Source organism: Nomascus leucogenys, chromosome 11 (assembly GCF_006542625.1).
Source record: "Nomascus leucogenys isolate Asia chromosome 11, Asia_NLE_v1, whole genome shotgun sequence".
NCBI lineage: Eukaryota > Metazoa > Chordata > Mammalia > Primates > Hylobatidae > Nomascus > Nomascus leucogenys.
The window spans coordinates 33,697,960-33,721,292 of NC_044391.1; the positions used below are offsets into that span (position 1 = coordinate 33,697,960).

Sequence of the window (23,333 nt, forward strand, 5' to 3'; positions counted from 1 at the left end):
ATTCCATTCCTAGGGACCAGAGTGTCAGCGACAACTCGCATTGCGTGAGCGTGGAGGCTGCTCAGCTGAAAGCTGAGGCAGATGGTGCACATTTTTCCCCTTTGCAAAAGGAAATGGTCTGATATGGGAAAAAGGAGGAGCGACTGTTCCTAGGTAATTCGTGGCTAGAGTGGACACTTTACTTTGAAGTCTGGGGAACACGAAGGTAATGAAACCTGGAGAGCGCACAATCCCACATACATGATCGACGCCTCTGGGCTCAAGCAGGAGGAAGAAAGGTGCATGCGTCACGCGCACGCCAGGGGCACCCACCCCCCCCTCCGGGAGCGCTCTGCGCAGGCGCGGGCGCAGGTTACAGCAGCGCTTGGCCTCTGCTGATGCCGTGGTTGTCCTACCCCTCCCCCGTCCCAGCTCTGCGGCGGCCGCGCGCTCCAGGCTGGTCGCTCCACCCCCCGGCTCCCGGGACTGTGGACTCCGCGACCCTGTCCTCGGCCCTGTCCGCGCCGAAGCAGCCCGGGACTGCGCAGTGCCCTGCGTGCCGGTGAGCGACCCCGGACGTGCAGTCCCCAGGTCCCCTTCCGGAGCGGGGCTGAGCGGCTGCGCCGCAGCTGAGCCGGGCCTGACAAGGAGGGGAGGCCACTGGGGTGCTGGGCCCGCCGCAGGTACGGCGGCGGTCAGGGCTCGTGATCGAGTTGCTGTGTCGCCTCTAATGAGGCCCAGCCTGGGAACACCCGGCTTTGGCCCAAGCCCGGCCTCTGGGTTGCCTCTAGGCCCTCACACCTTGAGCGCCAGGTGGCCCTCTTGCTTTTGCTGTTGATGAATTTTCTTGCCGTGGTGCCGGGATCTTATTTTTCAGCTTTACAGAGTAGGCTTTGTGCTAGGTGTTGTTTATGGAGCTTTTCAAAGGCGCTGGTTTCCTTAGTTCTCAAGCCCTTTTAGAACTAAAACCAGTGTCTACACAGAAGATCAGGAGCCATTTAAATTGGAGTGCTGTGATATATTTTTTCTCTCCAAACTGAGTCTGATATCCATGTTGGCTTCCAGTAAAGTAAGGAACCGCTATAACATTGAGCCCTGAGAGGTTGCAGAAGAGGGTCTAGCACCCCTTTTTTAAACCATTGAGTCTCCAAGAATAAAAGTGGTTAAACTTGTCAGTTCTCTAAGGAAAATCTAGTAGAGAAGGCCAGGGATTCCCAGTGTCTCACAAAGTCTGGCACTTGTCCAAACACCTACCTAAAGCAGAATCGATCATGGCAGCTATTAGATTAGGACACGAAACAGGCTGAAACGGAGAGCCACTTGAGTTTGCCTTTCTATGTCTTTCTTCTCAACACGCTGCAGTTAAGATGCAGCTTACAGCCTGGCTGTGTTGACTGAGATCCCAGCAAGGGTGCCCTTAAGGCCTTGCTGATAAGGCCCAATGATCCCAATTCATCTAGTGTTCCGCATAGACCCCAAGGTTACAGTGTGTGGAGACGGTGATGTTAAGTCTTCCCTAACCTACCTGTGGCTGGCAGGTGTTGATTTGACTGGGGTATTGTGTCATTGAGCCAAATTAAGACAATGATTTTTTAGAAGTCATAAATCATTTGTATTTTTGATGTGGGCAGTGATTTTTATAAATATATAGATTATTTTTTTTGAAAGTGAAAATCTCATTTTACAATTTGCATACTATTTGTATAGTTTTTTAAATTCTGTTTGAGTGACAGCAACAAGTGGATGGCATGCTAATTTTATTTTTTTATCTTTGTATTTATTTTGTATATATTCATGGGGTACAAGTGCAATTTGCTACATTGATACACGACATCCTGGTGAAGTCAGAGCCCTCAGTGCATCCAGCACTGGAGCAACACAGAGTGTACCCACCAAGCAGCCTCCCATCAGGCATGCCAATTCTAGAAAGTAAAATTTTCTTCATACTCTAGGATGAATTGACTTACTTGGAATGTCTGTTTTGTTAAATAAGTGAGAATTTTTGAAAGAAATGCTATCTGTCTGAATGTAATCTATTTTTAGGAACCAATAAAAGACATATCAAATTTAGAAGGCGTATAATTATGTTGTTTTTAAGTTTTACTTTTTCACTTTATTTTTTCTCAAGCTATAAGCAGGAAAATACCAGCAGGGTGTATTATATGACTATTAAGTTCTTTTCAGCTTTAAAAGGGTATGATCTTAAGTATAAAGTTACTTCATTATCTACCTGCAGAAGTTATTTTTCTGTAGGCACTAGTACTAATTATTTCTACTTAGATTTTTAGATTTGTATTGTTGTTTTGATACTCTTAACCTAAAATTTTTGAAGTTAGTGTTCTAAATTTTGCTGCTTTGTATTGGTAAATTATATTTAATATTTTGGAACATTGGCTTCATAATTTTAACTCTGTCAACTGTTGAATGTAAAAAAAACTGCATGATTTTGGAATTTTGGGCTTTTTATTGTTGTTGCAAGTGTTTGAATGTTTAAAGCAAGAAATTTAAGGGTGGAAAAGAGTGGTGATTGTATTTATCACAAAGGTGCGCGAATTTTCAGAGGCTGAAACGTACTACTTTGAAGTTACTTGGTGATATACATCAAATACCTAGTTATCATCTACCCAAAGCAATTTTTGCCTTTAGTGCCAACTAGTTAAAAGGTAGAATGTATTTTTATTTTATTCTAAGAAAAATGAAACCTGCATGTTTCTTTTCAGAGAACCTGCAGGTGTAGACTTTTGTCAAATGTGAATGTTTGAAAGCCCATTCTCATCGTAAGCATGATAGGACATCATTTCACATTATTTGTTTAAAAAAACACTTCTGGACTCTGGTAAATGGCTCCTTTGTTTCAGACATTATTTTGATTGAATATAATCCTAATCCGAAAGGTATAATCCAAAAGGTAGTTTGAACATTCTCTTAATGTTTGTTCTGTAAACCAAAAATAAAATTCTGAGCCCCCGAACTAAGTGGACCCCACTCCTCTGTCAAGGACATTCCAAAGTAAACCTAAAAACGTAGGTCATGATGAAAAGGTGGGCGGAGGGGATTGAACATGCCTCGTTGTACCTTCCTCTCTTTGGAATTCAGGCACAACTGACCAGCATTAATTAAAACAGAGATTTTAAGACTAACAAGAGTCTCTTTGTAGCAATAAGATATCAAATCCCAACCTGACTCTGATATAGAATCACTCGACAGATAGCAGGCCCTGAGAGAAATCGAAATATCTTACCCCAAAATATATTTCTTTGAAATGGCCTTGCAAAGCTGTCTCTCGTGGGGAAGATCCACATTCTGTACAGAATCCCCTTTCCTTTCCAGATCTTTTCCTAATTCAGCAGCGATTTAACCAAGAGCCTAGAATATTTTAAGGAGTAATAAGAGACATTTACAAACTATTCTCTCTGAAGCCTGCTACCTGGAGGCATCATCTACATAATAAGAACCTTTGCTTCCACAACCTCCTCCCTTGTCTTAACTACAAAGATTTCTTTCTGCTGACTTCAACTCCTCAGGTAGAGTTTAACAGTTTCAACCAATTGCCATTAGGAAATCTTTAAATCCACCTATGCACCTATGACCTGGACACCCCCCAGCCTTCCACCCCTGCTTCAAAATGTCCTGCTTTTCTGGGCTGAATTAATGTATACCTTACATCTATTGATTTATGCCTCTGGCTGTAATTTCTGTTTCCAAAATGTATAATCAAGCTGTAACCCAACTACCTTGAGGACATTTTCTCAGGACCTGTTGAGACTGTGCCTCAGGCCTTGTTCACTCATTTTTGGCTCAGAATAAATCCCTTCAAATATTTTACAGAGTTTGTTCCTTGACTTTTCTAAATTCATTAGTGTAAATATCTCATAGTGTTCTTGAATGTACTTTTTTCCCTGAAGTTTACTGTAAGATTTTTATTTTTCTTTAGACATGGGAAAGTCTCTTTCTCATTTGCCTTTGCATTCAAGCAAAGAAGATGCTTATGATGGAGTCACATCTGAAAACATGAGGAATGGACTGGTTAATAGTGAAGTCCATAATGAAGATGGAAGAAATGGAGATGTCTCTCAGTTTCCATATGTGGAATTTACAGGAAGAGATAGTGTCACCTGCCCTACTTGTCAGGGAACAGGAAGAATTCCTAGGGGTATGTGTTATTGCATTGTTTTCCCTTTAAATAATGATTTTAGGTATTTGCTCAAGTATTATAAAAACTATGGGTCTCAGGAACCACCTGTTTTAGAGGACTCTTAGAATTAAAGTTGAAATATATCAGTTACCTTCAGTCAAAAAGATGCAAAAGAAACAAATAAAATATTAATTAAGGTTCCTAAAGCAGTAAAGAAAACCACCTCACTACCTCCAGTATTTTTTCATTCCCACCTGCTATTATAGCAGATATTCACTGCCTTGTAAGCGAAAACTTTTAGTCCTATTTGGCATCTATAGAGATGACATCATAGTTACTTGCTACTTTGCTATATCAGATGTTAGAAGCAATTTAAGTAATTTGTTGACCTTTTTTTTTTTTTTTTTTTTAAGACATGAGATCTCGCAATTGTTGGCCAGGCTGGTCTTGAACTCCTGTCCTCAAGCAATCCTCCCATCTCGGCCTCCCAGAGTACTAGGATTATAGCAGTAAGCCACCATGCCCAGCCAGAATTAATGTGTAAGGAAGCTGCTTCTTTCATGTTATTTTTAAAATTTTATTATTTTTAATAATAAGGATGGAGTTTCCCCATGTTTCCCAGGATGATGTCGAATTCTTGGGCTCAAGTGATCATCCAGCCTTGGCCTCCCAAAGTGTTAGAATTACAGCTGTGAGCCACCACGCCTGCCCAACCTAATATTTTTAATTCATTATCTAAAGAAGAATAAGCTGGCTGTGCCCTAATCAGTTAAAGAAACTCTATGAAGAGGGATGGTATGTGAAAATGAGCCAAACTGAAAAAAAAAAAAATTGTTTGTGATATATCATAGGGGATGTCAGAAGGAAATAATCCCCTATGTGCTGCTTGTAAGCTACTTTAGGAACAGTGGCAATAAGTAGAAATAATAAAGATACTTTATGCTATTCTTATTATCTTCTTGGTGAAAGTTGATATGTGACCCTGGAGACACCCAGAGGGAAGAAGGACAAAGTATAAAGTATACTTTGTATACATTTTTAAGATGCTTAAAATGTATCTTAAAATGCTGTGGGTTGGAATTGAAGTTTACATTTGCATTGGCCTTTGAGTATGATGGTTTTATTTTCACAGGGATAGTAGCTATTTAAGAATAAAATAATTATTGTAGTTGAAGGGATTAATGCACCAGGCCCAGGGGATAGGGGAGTACTGTTTTAGCAGTCTGGTTACATTTTTGAGGTATGACCAGTAAACTTTTTTGGCCGCCTGGATGCAGATTATGGAAAGTAGGAAATCAAGGATGACTCCAGAGTTTTTTGTTTTTTTGGGTTTGTTTGAGCAACTGAAAGAATGTAGTAGCAATGTATTAAAATTGAAAAAAAAGATTATTTGAATATATATGTCACAGGAGAGTTCAGGAGCTCAAGTTTAGACATGGATATTTGGAGATGCCTATTTGACATGGAAGTGGGTATGTTCATTAGGCAGTTAGTTATCATAAGGGTCAGGAATTCAATTGCAGGGCCCAGCCTCAAGTTACCAATGTATAGATGACACTTAAAGCTCAGCTGGATGACAGCAGCAAGCTAGTCAGTGCAGATAGCAAAATGAGACCCTAGCACTGAATCCTGAGACACTAGCATATCAAGGTCAGTGAAAGAATTAACAAAGGACCCTGAGAAAGAACAGTTAGAATGAGAGGAGGAAATCATTGTGTCTGGTATCATGGAACGTAAGTGAAGAAAGCATACCAAGGAGGAAAGAGTGACCACCTGTCATATGCTACTGATAGACTGGGTAGTGTGAAGACTGAGAACTGGCCATTGGATTTGGTTATATGGAGGCCACAGGAGAGTTTAAAAGAGCAGTTTTGGTAAAGGCATGTGTAGCATGTATAGAGTGGGCTCAAGAGTGCATACGAGATGTTACATAGAGAGAAAATAGATTTTCTGAGGAGTTTGGCCCCATAGCAGAGAGAAGAGAGGTGGTCATTAGAAGGGGCTGTGAGGTCAGGTGAGGGATTTTTTTTTTTTTTTTTTGTAAGATGGAGTGAATAATAGACACTTGTATACTGATGAGAATTATCTGTAGAGAAAACATTGGTAATTCAGGAGATAAGAGAATTATTGGAGCAATGTTCTTGAATAGACGAAAGGGCAGATCTGCACAAGAACAAAGAGCTGCTCTTTTTTTCTATAAAAGGTAAGTTATAAGCACGGGTAGTTTATCCTTGGCAATAAAAGAGAAGGTAAAGTATGGACACAGAAGCAGGTAGGTGGATAGATCTGATAATAGAAGCTTGTAGAAATTCTCTTCCGTTTATCACATAATGAACTAAGAATGAGGATAGCGAAGAAGATATTAAAGATTTGGAGAGAGTTGAAGTTGTAAAATTGTGGTCTTGGAGAGTGAGCTTGAGAGTATGAACTTGGGAAATGTAGTATGATTGTTGACATCAGTAAGTGCTACTTGACATGAGTAATCAAAAATGAAACCAGTGAGTGTAGTTGTGTGTTTCTGTGTGTCCATGTTTAGCTGTGTTGATATATGCATAGGAGCCAGAGGGTTGGTTTTAACCAGGGTTGTAGTTTTAGCCAGATGAATACCACTAAACAAGGTGAGATATGTAAACACACAAAGATACAGATAGCCATGTTATATGTATTTGTATAATTATATATGGGTGTGATGGGGGAGCACAGATGAGAGGAAGAGTACAGATGTGTCAGGGGAATAACAGAAGCATTTTAGAAAGCTTTTAAAGAGAACTTGACTATCTGGTACCTTAATAGTTAACATGATAAGCCAACTTCTAATAAGATTATAAAATTGACATTTAAAGGTCCATTTATCCTTTAAACTTATGGATATAGCTCAACCCAAGAAAGAAATCATGGATTTTGAAGTGACTTTAATGTGGATTGGGGTGAGACCTGAAAGGGCCCTGGAAGGCTCATTATGTAGGGGGCTGTTAAAGCTTGAGACTTCTACTTCAAAGGCTGGTTTTGGTTTTCAAGGGGGAGAGTGTCAGAAGCTCTGCAATGATAGAGAGGATAGAGGTTTCAGGAAAGGGAGATACCAATGTTTCTTCTTCTGTCATCCAGACAACCAAATCAGTCTTAATGGACACCAGTGAAGCTGAAGGAAGGCCTGGTCAATTTAGCTCTTCTGAAAGCTAGGACTTAGATTTTTTTTAGTGGAAGAAAAAGTAATGGAGCCCTCATTTGTTATACTCTTTTTTTTTTTTTTTTTTTTTTTTTTTTTTAGCTAGACATTTAGGTGTCAAAAAACATGCTGTCTTCTCTAGAACTTCTGCTGGGTACTTTCTGAAGACTTAGCAATTTACTAAAGGAAACAGATGAGTGCCAGATGATATTCTGGTCTTTCCAAACCAGATTGTGATGGGGAGCCATTATATTTTTAACTAATCGTAGTAATTTCTAAACTTACTTCTTTCACATTTAGGGCAAGAAAACCAACTGGTGGCATTGATTCCATATAGTGATCAGAGATTAAGGCCAAGAAGAACGTAAGTGATTCTAAGAATATGGCAGTGTTTTATGTTTTATTTTTGTTTTTTGTATTTTTTTCAAATTATGTATAATAACTAGTTAAAACTGTTAAAAGGAAAAATGCTGTCACATTGTTAAATTATGTCATCATATGCTTTGTATCCTTAAACAGACAAGAAAGGATTTTCTGGTTGGGGTAAGGTCTTGAAAGCAGTATGGTATCTTTATCTTCTCAAATCTATGTAAATAGATCTAGAATAGCAGTAGGAAACACATACACACACATGAAATTTTCATTAAAAATTGGATGATAAGGTGTACTCCACAACCCCAGGATAAAAATTGGTATTTAAACATGATGACAGCAGGGACCCCAAGTGCCTTAGCAGCTGTGTGGAGGTTGTGAAGGAAAGCAAAAAGAGTTTCTAAGGATCATATGAGCCCTGATACACAAAGCAAATACTTTGTCCCAAAAGAAGAGGACACCCAGCAAATATTTCCAAGAATAATCTGCAAAAATGACAAGATTTGCATGCTCTAGCTTGGGGAAAGTGCAAAAAGACCACAGAGATCTGCTAAGTATCTTCGAGAAGATCAGAAGGAACTGGACCATCCTAAATCCTCAGAGACCTTAGGAAATGTGGAAACAAAAATTACTGCAAGGATACAGATACGTATCCTCAAGAAAAAAAGTTGTTGAGTAGAATCCAATGTTTACAGAACAGGAGTTAGGAAGGAAGATATTAGGGAGATCATCTCAAAACTGTGGAGATAAATATACATGGAGGCCATGTTTTCAAATACTTTGTATATCAACAGAGGATGGAGCCCTTGAACAGTGAAGCTAGCAAAGCAACGCTGGCATATTCCATCACCGAAAATGGAACCTTTTCTTAAAAGTACAAAAGCTCTTTTCATTTAAACATGAACACCTGGAAAGGATTGCAACAAAGCTTTATAAAAATATACTTTTTAAGAAGTTGAAGAAAGTAAGCTGAGCAAAATACTGACACTTTAATAAAGGCATGTGAGAAGAGCAGATGAACACTTTAACTTAATACTATAGAAGCTATAACAGGACAGCATAAGTCAGAAATTGAGAAGCTCAGAAATGAGATAACTAAACAATGGGAGTATGTGCAGAGAGAATTTACAGACCTCTGGAAAGAATTAGAAGAAAAACATTTCCACAAAACTGGAAGAACACAAGTACAAATACATTGGAAATACAGTCAGGGAAATAGAACATAAACAGGAGGAATGAAAACATAAACAATAAATTGATGTAAAGGATTTGAGAGAAAATGTCTAAAAGTCAAATAAAGAAAACTAAACATGTATGTAATTGGAGCATCTGAAGAAGAAAACCAAAGGAATAGAACTGAACAAATGCAAAACATTAAATCAAGAACACAGAGACCTACATATTGAAAAGACACCACAATCCTGAAAAAAATCAACCCATGTTAGTGAAATTCCTGAACTTTAAGGTTAAGAAAACAACAAAACTCCTAAATACCCAGGCAAAAGGATCAATTAATTTATAAATGTTAGAAAATCAGATTGGCATGCTGCTTCTTGACTACAATGCCTCAAACAGATAAGCAGTGGCGTGACATATTTAAATCAGGAAAATAAAACGAACCAAGGATTTTATAAACAGTCTGACCTTTTATTACAAAATATATAGACAGATATGAATATTAAGGAAATTAGGATTAATCCCTTTATAACCTAAAAGTGGGAGAACTTTTTAAACTATGATTTTGAATGCGGAAAAGATAAATTTGACAAAAAAACTTTTACAGAATGAAGACAAAACCTTAACTGAAGTCAAAATACAAATAGCAAACTGAGTAGTAATGTTTACAAATCGTATCACAGACAGAGGGCCAATATCCTTACTCTATAAAGAGCTTCAGAATTTGAGAAGAAAAAGGCCAACCTCCAAAGCAGAATAGAAGCTATGAACAGCTAGTTCACAAAAAAGAAATGCAAATGACCTTTAAACATTTGAAAAGATGTCCAATCTTGCTCATAATAGAAATGCAAATTAAAACTACACTTAGATGCCATTTCTACCACATTGGCAAAAATCCAAAATGTTGACAACATACAGTTGTCAACAGTAGTGACTGAAAACAAGCATATTCATTCCTTGCTAGTGAATGAAAATTTGGCATTATTTGCCAAATTACATCTGCATTTACTTTTTGGCTCAGGAATCCTACTTTGAAAAATTTATTCGAAGGATAGTTGTCAAATATAGTAAATGGTATTTGCACAAATTATTCATTGTGCCAATGTTTGCAGAAGCAAACAACTGGAAACAATGTAAATACCAATAATAGAGGACTGATGGAATAAGATACTACATGTACACAATGGTAAATGGAAGGAGAACTGTATTTTACTACAGTGTGATATTGACAATATGTTTTTCTTTGAAAACACCACACACTCACACCCACACATATACACACAAAGAGACAAACAGTGGGATGATAAACCAAATCTAATACAATTGGTTCACCTCTGAGTTTGGGAAGGAATTTGGAAGAGGGAGTGGATAAGCAAGTAAAGTGTGTGTGTGTGTGTGTGTGTGTGTGTGTGTGTGTGTTTATATCTGTGTACATATTTTTTTACATAACTTAAAAGATGAAATCAAAAGTAACTGCCAAAAATTGAGACAAAAGAAAACATTATTCTAACTGTATATGAAGTTGGTGACACTAACAAAACTGAAATAATTATTTTAAGTGACTTGAAAACATTGTACTATGACTATAAATGTCTAGTAAGTTGTGTTCCAAATGGCAAAGAGAATCACAACAAATTTTAAACAGTACTTAATAGTTGCATTGTTAGGAGTACCTTTGGTGTAGTTTGGAAATTTTATACTTAAAGTAAGTAAGTTATTACGTAAATGCCTTAGGGAGCAAGAGTTTTAGCAGTAAGACCAAAGAGATACAAAATCAAAGAAATTGAATTTTCCACTTTCTACCCAAATAGAATGCTGCCTGAAATACCCCACCTGAAATCACTGTAAAACTGGACAAATATAGTAAACAATATTTTCAGACATTGGACATCAGCCAGCACAGAAAGCAAAAACAAAGGAGATAAGCCCTATGATTGCACCAGCAAGCCCTGTGATTATACCAGCTTACTGTCTGAGAAAGGTTCCAGCCTACAGCACAAGGAAGGAACCAACCCAGGCAGAGCTCAGTGGTCTTCCTCAATGGAGGAGATGGAACTGGGTGTCCAGAAAGCCAAAATGACTAGAGTTAGCAGGGCCGAGTACCAGAAGGTAGAGAGCTGAAAAGGGTGCTCTTAAGCCTGCAGCTGTGTCCTGATCAACATATATGTGTGAGGAACATACCTGAGGCTGAGGAAAGACCACCCAATAGGAGCAGAGGGAATAGTCCTCAGAGCTCACACAAGGCCAAGAACAGTTGTTTCTCAATTTGTAATAAAATTATAATATTTTGGGAACAACTTTGGGTCTTTATTCCTTTACAAATTGAGTTGTGGTGAGATTATTAGAAAATTATATTTATCAATTGCTTTTGTCTGTATACTTTAGCTATGTCATTTAATCCTCAAACATGGATTTTAAAGCAGAAGAAAAGTAGACTGCGTTAAATACTGCAGGTAGGAAATGGCGAAAGTGGAATTCTAACTTGATTGCAGATATACCACACAACTTTCATAACTTCATCAGCACCTTATAACCCCCAGGATTTGGTTGCTATCACTAGAGCCATAAGAAAAATCATTACTAATTAATTTTGTAATGGAGACATATATTTTGTCAGTAAACTAGCCAACTTTTCAATTTGGAATGAAATACTAGATGGAATGTTGTTTTATTGTCCCACCAGGTTCAATAACGTTTGTTATGGCTACAAACTTGGTACACAGAGTAATTTAGAACATGGTTCATTTATTCACAACTAGGACTGACTTATAAGTCCTAAGGACTAAATAGATTATGATGGATTCACCAGCCCATAAGTAATTAAAAATAAAACGCTGAAGTGTAGAAAATCCAACAAAGTTCAGATTTTATTATGATGATGTTAAACTCTTATGCCTTTTTATGTATTTTGGTGTATTGTAGATACTATAAACGTTGTTTAAATTTCCTGTTAGGTAATCCAGTGGGGATCACTACCCTACTCAGGTTTCGGGAGTCCAAAATGAGCGAGTGGGAACTGCTTTGTTTGCTCAAGACAACAGCATGGACTTAGTAGCAGTGACTTAGCAAATTTGTGTTTGCTTGTATTGTTTTGTTTTTTAATAAACCAGTTTGCCCTGTTCTTAACTTGGGCAACTTAAAACACTAAGAAATATTTATAAAATATCTGCAGGAGGCACTTTAATTGCTCTTGTAATACATACCAAGATTAAATCCATCAGAGCATTTAGAAAGGAAATGGCGAAGAGAGAGTGGGAGAAACAATAAAATGGAAAATTTTTGCATAAGTAGAATGTAAGGAAAATAAGTAATTGTCATGCAAGACTCAGAAACAAAAAAGGATGTTGTGGGCATCCAGTAGAGGACTTGTATATTAGAGAGAACAGGAAATAGTTATTTGAAACTCTGGTTTTGAGGTTAACCTTGAAAAGGGGAAATTTTTACCTACAAATATTGGAAAGAGCAAGAAATGGAGAAAACACATTTCAGGAGAGTTAGAAGAATATCAAAGGCATGTAAGTTTTAGTTTTTTCCTTGTCTTATACCTGCGTAATATATCTTTTCTTGATTAGAAAAAGAAACGTAACAACACCTTCAAAGCAGAGTTGATCAATGTAAAGAATATCTTAAAAACTGAGTACATAAGTACTTTGAGATGAGAATACTCAAAAAAAGACTAATTATAGTAAGAATCATTGATGAGGCATGTGGTTGTGTCATTTTTTTTAATTTTAAAAATATGGAGGATGTGCAGGTTTGTTACATAGGTAAATGTGTGCCATGGTGGTTTATTGTACCTATCAACCCATCCCCTAGGTATTAAGTCCAGCATGATTAGCTATTTTTCCTAATGCTCTCCCTTCCCTATCATTATTATTTCTAAGATGGTTCTGATGAGCAATCACTTAGGGAATCATGTAATGGCAAAACTCACATGTGAAAATTCTGCTTCAGTGAATTCAGAGGAAGTTTTGAAATGTGTGTTTGTATGAAGCTCCTCAGCTTGAATCTAATGTGAAAACTGCTCTGGCAGTCATGAAAGTAAATGTTCTGTTGTTTTTAAGCCCAAAATCTCAGTGTCCAAAAATGTGATTCCTTTTTTTTTTTTGATATGGAATCTTGCTCTCTCGTCCAGGCAGGAGTGCGGTGGTGCGATCTCAGTTCACTCCAACCTCTGCCTCCTGGGTTCAAGCTATTCTCCTGCCTCAGCCTCCTGAGTAGCTGGGATTACAGGCACGCACCACCACGCCTGGCTAATTTTTGTGTTTTTAGTAGAGATGGGGTTTCACCATGTTGGTCAGGCTGGTCTTGAACTCCTGACCTCATGATACGCCCGCCTCAGCCTCTCGAAGTGCTGGGATTACAGGCATGAGCCACCGCATCCCGCTGATTTCATCTTTTAAAGAGAACATCTTAACACTTAATAGACTCAGACTCAACCATACCCAATACTTTCAGATGTGAAAATTTGGTCACATTTAGTATCTTATATATGTTGCTGCTGATATATGGGGGAAATTGAACGTACCTTCTCTAATGTTGCATTATATAATTTCTGATGCACATGTACTTAAATACCTTCTTTTCCTTTTCAGAAAGCTGTATGTGATGGCTTCTGTGTTTGTCTGTCTACTCCTTTCTGGATTGGCTGTGTTTTTCCTTTTCCCTCGCTCTATCGACGTGAAATACATTGGTGTAAAATCAGCCTATGTCAGTTATGATGTTCAGAAGCGTACAATTTATTTAAATATCACAGTGAGTATAAGTTTATATGAAAAATGTTTAACTTCATTCTTTTATCCTATTAAGCAGCACCTTTGTCCCCATTGAGAAGAGATGTTTGTTAAATGTGACACTGGTCAGTGTGCTTTCTGTATGTCTTTTCTGTATTGACCTTCTCTACCATTTCTGGTTCTGCTAAAAATAGCAATAATAAATACTGGCAATTCTGTATCTACAGAATCATTTAGCATTTGAAAATGTCTTTAGGAGGGTAAAATAAACTAAAAAAAGAAAAAAGGATTACAATTTACTTTTCAACATATGACTCTGAATAACTTCTAGCAAATTGTTGACATAGTTGATTTGATAGATTTTATAAATGTAACGTTTTCATTTCATTGTATTTGGGAAATACAGTTTTTGCCACCTTTAATAGACCATTCCTTTATCAGCTTTAAAGATGAAATACAAGTGACTGGTTTCTCTTTTGTAAATTAGCATATGTGAAAATGCCCTCTGTGTTTTTTTTAATTATTATTTAAGTTCTAGGGTACATGTGCACAACATGCAGGTTTGTTACATATGTATACAGGTGCCATGTTGGTGTGCTGCACCCATTAACTCATCATTTACGTTAGGTATTTCTCCTAATGCTATCCCTCCCCCATCCCTCCACCTCACGACAGGCCCCAGTGTGTGATGTTCCCCTCCCTGTATCCAAGTGTTGTCATTGTTCAATTCCCACCTATGAGTGAGAACATGTGGTGTTTGGTTTTCTGTCCTTGTGATAGTTTGCTTAGAATGATGGTTTCCAGCTTCATCCATGTCCCTACAAAGGACATGAACTCATCCTTTTTTATGGCTGCATAGTATTCCATGGCGTATATGTGCCATATTTTCTTAATCCAGTCTATAATTGATGGACATTTCGGTTGTTTCCAAGTCTTTACTATTGTGAATAGTGCCGCAATAAACACAACATGTTCATGTGTCTTTATAGCAGCATGATTTATAATCCTTTGGGTATATAGCCAGTAATGGGATGGCTGGGTCAAATGGTATTTCTAGTTCTAGATCCTTGAGTAATCACCACACTGTCTTCCACAATGGTTGAACTAGTTTACAGTCCCAGCAACAGTGTAAAAGTGTTCCTGTTTCTCCACATCCTCTCCACCATCTGTTTTTTTAATGATCGCCATTCTAACTGGTGTGAGATGATATCTCATTGTGGTTTTGATTTGCATTTTTCTGATGGCCAGTGATGATGAGCATTTTTTCATGTGTCTGTTGGCTGCATAAATGTCTTCTTTTGAGAAGTGTCTGTTCATATCCTTCGCCCACTTTTTGATGGGGTTGTTTGATTTAAGTTCTTTGTAGATCCTGGATATTAGCCATTTGTCAGATGGGTAGATAGCAAAAATTTTCTCCCATTCTTTAGGTTGCCTGTTCACTCTGATGATAGTTTCTTTTGCTGTGCAGAAGCTTTTTGCTTTAATTAGATCCCATTTGTCAATTTTGGCTTTTGTTGCCATTGCTTTTGGTGTTTTAGTCATGAAGTCCTTGCCCGTGCCTACATCCTGAATGGTATTGCCTAGGTTTTCTTCTAGGGTTTTTATGGTTTTAGGTTTTTTAAATATTAGGTCTAACATTTAAGTCTTTAATCCATCTTGAGTTAATTTTTGTACAAGGTGTAAGGAAGGGATCCAGTTTCAGCTTTCTACATATGACAAGCCAGTTTCCCCAGGACCATTTATTAAATAGGGAATCCTTTCCCCATTTCTTGTTTTTGTCAGGTTTGATCAAAGATCAGATGGTTGTAGATGTGTGGTATGATTTCTGAGGGCTGTGTTCTGTTCCATTGGTCTATATCTCTGTTTTGGTACCAGTACCATGCTGTTTTGGTTACTATAGCCTTGTAGTATAGTTTGAAGTGATGCCTCCAGCTTTATTCTTTTTGCAAACAATGTGTGTTTCTTAGGACATTGTTTTTGAAAGGACGTGTAGCTTTGCCACTCATTAAAACAAAACAAACAGAAACCTTAGAGAGGTTTTCTACCTGTTTTACATGTTAACATTTGTTTGAAAAGAGCATGGTTTGCTAACTATTGAATTAGGAAAAGGGATGATATTTATTGGCCAGCCATGAGATATATCTGAGTGACAGTGATCTGCCAGGAAGAGTGATAGTCGTTTTTTCTTACAGAGGTGAATGGTATGGTTAAGGTTGAGGTAGAGATGTCTGTGGTGGTGGTTGGAAAGAGGGAGGTTTGTCGGGACAGTGAGTGAAATGGAATGGTATGTTAAAGTGGAATCACTACTTAATTACAGAGAAAAAATGGATCCCGTGGATCCATTTATCCTTATTGCTTTCTGTCAAAAGTTGCCAGTTTAAGGGCTTTTTCTTTAAAAACAACAATATGGGAAAATATATATATATGTGAATAAAACATTTGTAACACAATGCTATACGACTGGGAAATTGTTGGGTATTTTCTCACTTAGCCCTTTGGAACAAGGAACATATTTTCTTTTTTGTACACTGTTTAAAACATTGGCCAGACTTTTTTTGGCCTACCTCCAAAGCCTTTTTTCATGTCAAATAACATAAATATGTACTAATAAATAATAAAAAGCCATGTGATGTTTTAAGTACCAGCAAGTATATTTAAATGTGAATATCATACTCTATTTTAAATAATTATGCAGAAATTCTCACATTTTGGAATACTGTCACTTAAACTGAGACAGACTGAACATTAAATGAAAAATAAGATTATTTGGATAAACATTAAGTTTAAGTAGATGACAGTGAGATAAGAGGCTGAATTTTCTGTACATTATCTATCAGTATTTTGAAAATGGAACTGCTTTGCTTTCTTAAAATGAGTAGTATATATTAGTAGTACTACTTTTTAGTAACATTTGTCTTTCTACTTATGAAAATATTTGTCATTATAAGACATTTGAAAACTATAATGTATAAAGATTTTTACTTCTACTACCTAGGTCGAACTATTACCATATACTTATATTTACGAACAATGCATATACATTTACGAATATAATCATTCTCATGTGTAAAGGATACACACATTCATTCACATATATACAAATGCACATTTCAACTGAGGTCACAGTACATTTTCCCATGTTAAATGGTCTTGTGTAGTCTTTTACATGATCATATTATAATTAATTCAACCATTTTCTTAATGGATGTTTAATTTTACTGTTACAAATATTCAGAAAACATCTTTGTGCTTAAACTTTGTTTCCATTTCAAGTTATTTCTTTAGGATAAATTCCTGAAAGTATATTTGCCAATTAAAGATCATAGGTAGTTTAGAGTCTTTGTTAATAATTATGGTGATCTCTTTTCATCTTTTAAATTAAATGGATTCTCACTACTCTGAGCAACAAATGTCTAACCTTTATTACAAATTTTTATTTATTCTGTCTTATTTTTTGTCTTAATTCTCATAAGCATTTGTATTCTCAACCTGTATTACATCATTGATCCTTTAAATATTCTAATGAAACTTATGGACAGTACAGAAAAAGACATGTACCAGCATAATTTTGCATATACAAAGACTTCCAAGATTCTTCTAAATTTCAATCCTTGGTCTTATCAGAAGATCCATTGACCTCAAATTAACTATCCCTATCATGTCTAGAAATGAAATTGACATGAACATTAAGAGCCAAATCGATAAAATGTTTATATATTTAAAGATTATTTTTACTGTTAGAGAACTTTTTTGAAATTTCTTTACATTTGTGACTATACCAATGTAAATGACTCCATAAATGTAATCATATGATTGCTGACTGTAGCATATTCTTTCATCCTTTTTTACTAAAACTATTTTCTCTCCTTCAGCTCATCCCATATTGCATCGTTTCATATCTTTCTCCATATTCCTATTAACATTTATGTATACACTCACATATTCAGCTTTATAAAAATCAGTATTTTTAAAAAATATTATTTAGTACTTATTTATGTGCATCTTGGTTTTCACATTTGTTAATACCTTGTAAAAATCTTTCCTAATTATCTGACTTAATTGATTCTTTTTGATGGCTTCATAATATCCCATATAAGGACTTAATATAATTTATTCATTCTTTTTATGAATAGAATTCATTTTATTGTCAGGATTTTTCTTCCCATTCCAAATAACACTCATTAGCATCCTAATGTTTTTATTTCCGTGGAATAGGTGCTCAGAAGTAGGATTGCTAGATCAGAGTCTATACATAATTCTAATTTTAATGTATATAACTAAATTACTGATGAAATGGCTGTAACACTTCACATGTTTGCTAGCAGTATGCAAATATACCCTTTTCCCATATCTGTGCCAGGAATAGAATTTGGTGCTTTCTATAAATTGTACTAGTTTGAGGAATTTAAAGCAATATTCCATTTTTACTTAAATTAACTTTTTCCTAACTATAAATGAATTTGAGCATTGTAAAATATTTTTGGCCATTTAGCTTTGTACCTTTTTGATTTGTTTATGTATATCCTTTGTTCTTTTTTCATTTCCTGTTAGAGTTTTGTCTTTTTCTTTTCAATTTGTAAGGGCTCTTTGCATGTTATAGGTTATAACCGATGCTTACAAATATTTCTTTTATTTATCATTTAGTGTTACGGATTTTGTTTGTGATACCTTTTGGTGTGAGTGTTTTAAATCTTTTATATACCTGTTATTTTTTATTTAACATTTTTAAATTTTTTAATGACTGTTTTTTACAGTAATTTGAGATGATAGTTGTAAATTAGAAATGTAGAAGGTGATCCCAGCTATTAGTTGTTACTTAAGCATGTGAATGATGCAACCACATTTCTCCCCAACCAACCAGACTTGAATCTAGCCCATTTCTTCTTCATAGTGAGCTGTTGCAAATCTCTACTAGTGTATAAGTTGAAATAGCAATTTCTTTTAAACAAAAAAGATAATTTTAGGTACTGTTGAACATTTTAAATGATCATCTTTGTATTTAATAGAATAGAAAACAGCTTACTAATATTCTGAAGCTATACATTTTCTGTTTTTTTAAATGTTGAATTATGTTTTTATTCTTGGTATATTACTTACATAGTACTCATGCATAAAACCAAATAATTGGTTTAATTTTCTTTGACATTTTGGTATTACTTTCTTTTTCTTAATTAATGAAGCATAGCCACAGCTGAAGTTACTTTAATTTTAAATACATATTTGTATGTTTATTTTTAGCTAACTTGTACATTTTCTGCCTCCTTTTTTTGTAGAACACACTAAATATAACGAACAATAACTATTATTCTGTCGAAGTTGAAAACATCACTGCCCAAGTTCAATTTTCAAAAACAGTTATTGGAAAGGCACGCTTAAACAACATAACCAATATTGGTCCACTTGATATGAAACAAGTAAGACTCAATCATGAAATACTTTGTAAGAGTTAAATGAATGTCACCTTTGTATATCATATAACTTGAAGGAGGTGGGGGATTTCCTCAAAAACTTGATTTAGAAATGTGTCTCCGCTGGGTACAGTGGCTCATGCCTGTGATCCCAGCACCTTGGGAGGCTGAGCTCGGTGGACTGCTTGAGCCCAGGAATTCGAGACCAGCCTGGGCAACATGGTGAAACCTCATCTCTACAAAAAATAAAAAAATGTGTTGAGTGTGGTAGTGTGCACCTCTCATCCCACCTACTGGGGAGGCTGAGGTGGGAGGATCACTTGAGCCCAGTAGGTTGAGGCTCGCAAGCCATGATCACACCGCTGTACTCCAAACTGGGTGACACAGTGAGATCCTGTCTCAAAAAAAAAAAAAAAAAAAAAAGAAAAAGAAATGTGTCTTATACACATACAAGATGAAATCTTTGAGAATCAAGCTTGTAAAGGGAGAAAAATTTCTAATTCTTTGAAGTTATGAAGTATATCTGAAATATTTGATGTTTTGATCTTATTCTCTATCAATTTTTCTCCTTTTGCCTTTCAGATTGATTACACAGTACCTACCATTATAGCAGAGGAAATGAGTTATATGTAGTAAGTTCTGATTTATAATAGCTTTTTATTATCAAATAATGAAGTGTATAAAGTATAAAGAGTATACATATTTTTTAATTTCTATTATCAGTCAAAAAGAGTACATTATGTAGTATTCTGGCTTCTGGTCCTCTCTGTTCCTCTTTTTCAACATATATAATATTCATGTATGTATACACATAAAATTTGTTTTTTATTTATTTTTCAGAATTAGGGTTATATATACCATGTTACTTTATTTTTCGTTACTATGTTACTGTGTTAAACTTAGTTACTATGTTAAAATAATTACAAATTTTCATCATCTTTTGAATAAGCGTAGATACAGAATTTTAGGGTAGATAATAACCTAGTTATCAAAATTTCAGAATATGGGCAAAATATATAAGTAATTTATAGCCTGCATTTAAACAACCCTGCAACTGCAGTGGTGTGAATACATACATGTTTTTCGAGTAAGAAGTCATGAATATATCAGTCATTGTTTGAAGTATAGAAAATGCTCAACCAATAAATGCTTATGATATATTCTTAGCATCTCCGTTAGCTTTAATATAGGAAGGAGAATTTTTAATTTATAATGTAGTAACTTGCGTTTGTTCACATTTTAATTTCTTTAACAGTGATTTCTGTACTCTGATATCCATCAAAGTGCATAACATAGTACTCATGATGCAGTAAGTACAAATCTTTTTTGAAAGAGATATTGCTTGTTAACATTTTAGATTTATAACATTGGCTTATAATATACACATCTTTATAAATGCCACCTCAGTTGGGTTTTAAGCCTTACAAGAGTGCTATGAGTAAATATCACTGACTTAAAAAATTAGGAAACAGTTGCTCAGAGAAGTAGTGAAAGACTACGTGACTGCTAAATAGTGAATCTGGATGTCACAAGAGTTCAGGAAAATGGAAAGGATACAGTGAACTGGGCCCCATATCCAATTCCTTACTCCCTTGACAAATAGTCATTAACAGTAATAAGAATATTATTGGTTTGTAAATTGGGTGTTATCTAAGCCAGTAAAACATTGTTGATTATAGGTTTGGTGTTTTGACCATTAGCTGACATTTGATTAACCTTTTTTTCTATGATAAGAGAACCATGGTCACTTTTAAGCATATAATGAACTTTTATATTTTTAACAGAAGATAATCGTTTTAAAATATTATGCTTATATGTGTAATGGTATCGACAGGGCTCACTCAGTTATCCATTTTTGTTGTCTGTTGGGGAAATATTCCTTAAGAGGATTGTGTGCACAATATTAAGTTATCATTAATCAAATATTCTCTTCTGGGAGATAATTTTTATGTGTAAAAGTAGTCTCATTATGGAAAAACTTCTAATATAACTATTAAATGTCTCTCCTCACTTACATTATTTTTAGAGTTACTGTCACAACAACATACTTTGGCCACTCTGAACAGATATCCCAGGAGAGGTATCAGTATGTCGACTGTGGAAGAAACACAACTTATCAGTTGGGGCAGTCTGAATATTTAAATGTACTTCAGCCACAACAGTAAAAACTCGAAGAGATGGATTTAAAGAAGAAATATCTATTGATATTTCCTATACTCTCAATGAAGAGATATTTCCTAATAGGAGACCTTAAATTGAACAAACCTAAAGTTTACACTTCTAAGAGTACAGTTAAAAGTATGTGGACCTGCAGTTCTTGTAACTCTCCACTCTGTGTTAACAATATATTTGTACTAGGATCTTTTACTTGAATCTAAATTTACTGGTTGCTTTCCTTCTCCAGCCTATCCCCATAGGGAAAAGCTGATACTTCCCCTATAGTACAATAAATAATTATTTAAAAGTCATAGCTCCAGTCACTACTGAAAACATAATTTTGGTGATAAACAGAATTTGAGAAACTTAATTTCTGAATGTTTTTATAGAAAATTACTGAAAGTCTATTATTCATGGAAGACTTTTAAAGAATAACCTTTTTTCCTGTTTTATAAATTCCCATTGTTATATGGTAGTATTTCAGCTACACAGTATTTTAGCTTTTAGCTAGACATTTATAGCTTTTCATTTGCTGAAATGGTAATCATCTGCATGTTTTTGTCACTTATTTCAGGTTAGTGATTGCCTAACACTTACAAGTCAAAATAATCTTTGCAAAATTTCATACCTAAAATTTTGAAAGCCCCTAATGTTTTCACACATCTTTCTGTATTATAGTTTTGTGAAATCTTTGTGTGACCTTCAAACATTATCATTTAATGTACAATACTGTAAATAAACTGTGCATGGCTTTTATACAGCTTTAGTCAATGTCAAATAAAGTGGTACAGATTCATTACAACAAGTTTCTCATAAAAATACAATAAATAGGAAAATGAAATTCAGAAACCCATAGATTGGGAATAGGTTCCAATTACATGTTGGATCTGGCATAAAATAAATTTGAAATAAAATATTTTGATGCTCCATTTTTTTATGTTGCTTTTCATACTAAAGAATGGTGTAGACATGTTTTACAACTGTTAGGTACCCAGTTATCAATTTTATCAATGTTTCAGAGGAGGAAATTATTTTTTTGATAGAAGTTGTTCAAGAAATCCTGTCATTAAATGATGGTGGCTAAAATAAAACCTATTTAGAAATTTAATCACTTTGCATATCACTTGGAATATGATGCCTCTAGTAGTTACTTTTTTATAGTTTTCTACTTTTGGTTTTAATTTTATTTAAAATTGTTTTCAAATATAGATTATGACTTATTCAACTTTGCTGTTTTATATTTTCAATATTTTTCATTTGATTTTTTTTGTCTTTTCACTTACCAAGTTCTAGGGACATTTAAAATATGTACTAAGTGTAGGAGTGGTTATGATACCAAAAAATGTAGGTGGGTTGAGATTAATTTCGTTCTGTTTTCTCGTGACAGAAATCAGGTTTCCCTTTCCCCATCCCTAAGTGCCTAACTTAGGTCTGAAACAGCCTGTTTATTAGTCTGACTCTCTCAACCCTAAAACATAAGCTTTATTTAATTCTGCCTTTAAACACACTCAGGTTTCCCCTTAATTTTCATATTATTTTCTCCAAGTTTTCCTGAGTATCTTAAATTCGTTGAATGTGTGTGTGTGTGTGTGTGTGTGTGTGTGTTTTTAACACTAGTCTTCCCTTAATTCATTGCTAACTCAAGCCATCCTTACTATTAAACCCAAATCAGTCCTTTAAGTTCATTATGGCCTTTCCAGTAAAAAAAAAAAAAAAAAAAAAACTTCATTTTCGTTTTTCTTCTGCTATATTTTCTGACTACTACTGCATACTTCTCTGATACAGATTCTGTTTGTATTTTTTATATCATTCTCATTTTCTCATTTGACATGATCTATGTCTATATATGATATAGGTCCCCTTTTGTCTCAAAAATTTTAATTATGTGACTTCAAAAAATCACCTATATCTCTAGTAGGGCTTCCAAATCTGCTTCTCCATATGTGACCAGTCACCTGTCTGCTTTCACATTTAGCTAGTGAACTACACATTTACTAAAATGTGTAAATTTTACACATTTAGTGACTATGTAAAATCAAAAAAAGTTAAAGGCATTTTATCATATCCTTTCTATTATGTTCCCATCCTGTCCTCATGTCCCATTTACTTCATTATCACCATTCATTTCTTCAAAATTATCTTTTAGATATACTCATACAAAAATCAATCCTTGTTTTCTTGCTTGTGTCTTTTAACCTTGGAAAATT

The 23,333-nt window shown here is 35.3% G+C and overlaps 1 protein-coding gene across 2 annotated transcripts; it reads left to right on the plus strand.

The window, feature by feature from the left end:
• The first annotated feature begins 318 nt into the window (after positions 1-318).
• On the plus strand, positions 319-22,828 carry TMEM106B (transmembrane protein 106B). 2 transcript variants are annotated; one of them, XM_003252567.4, is made up of 8 exons: positions 319-541; positions 3,914-4,132; positions 7,581-7,644; positions 13,424-13,583; positions 18,835-18,975; positions 19,552-19,601; positions 20,225-20,278; positions 20,996-22,828. In XM_003252567.4, the coding sequence occupies exons 2-8, from the start codon at positions 3,916-3,918 to the stop codon at positions 21,132-21,134; spliced, it is 825 nt and encodes a 274-aa protein (XP_003252615.1). In that variant the 5' UTR covers positions 319-541; positions 3,914-3,915; the 3' UTR covers positions 21,135-22,828. The 2 variants fall into 2 exon arrangements, with proteins under 2 accessions (XP_003252615.1, XP_004089614.1); XM_004089566.3 differs by having other exon boundaries at positions 373-662.
• The last annotated feature ends 505 nt before the right edge of the window (positions 22,829-23,333 follow it).

Excerpts from the sequence above, each read along its gene's own strand:
- TMEM106B (XM_003252567.4), top strand. The coding sequence starts at position 3,916 with ATGGGAAAGTCTCTTTCTCATTTGCCTTTGCATTCAAGCAAAGAAGAT. Across the intron at positions 13,584-18,834 it reads CAATTTATTTAAATATCACA|AACACACTAAATATAACGAA; the intron begins GTGAGTATAAGT and ends CTTTTTTTGTAG. Across the intron at positions 18,976-19,551 it reads GTCCACTTGATATGAAACAA|ATTGATTACACAGTACCTAC; the intron begins GTAAGACTCAAT and ends TTTGCCTTTCAG.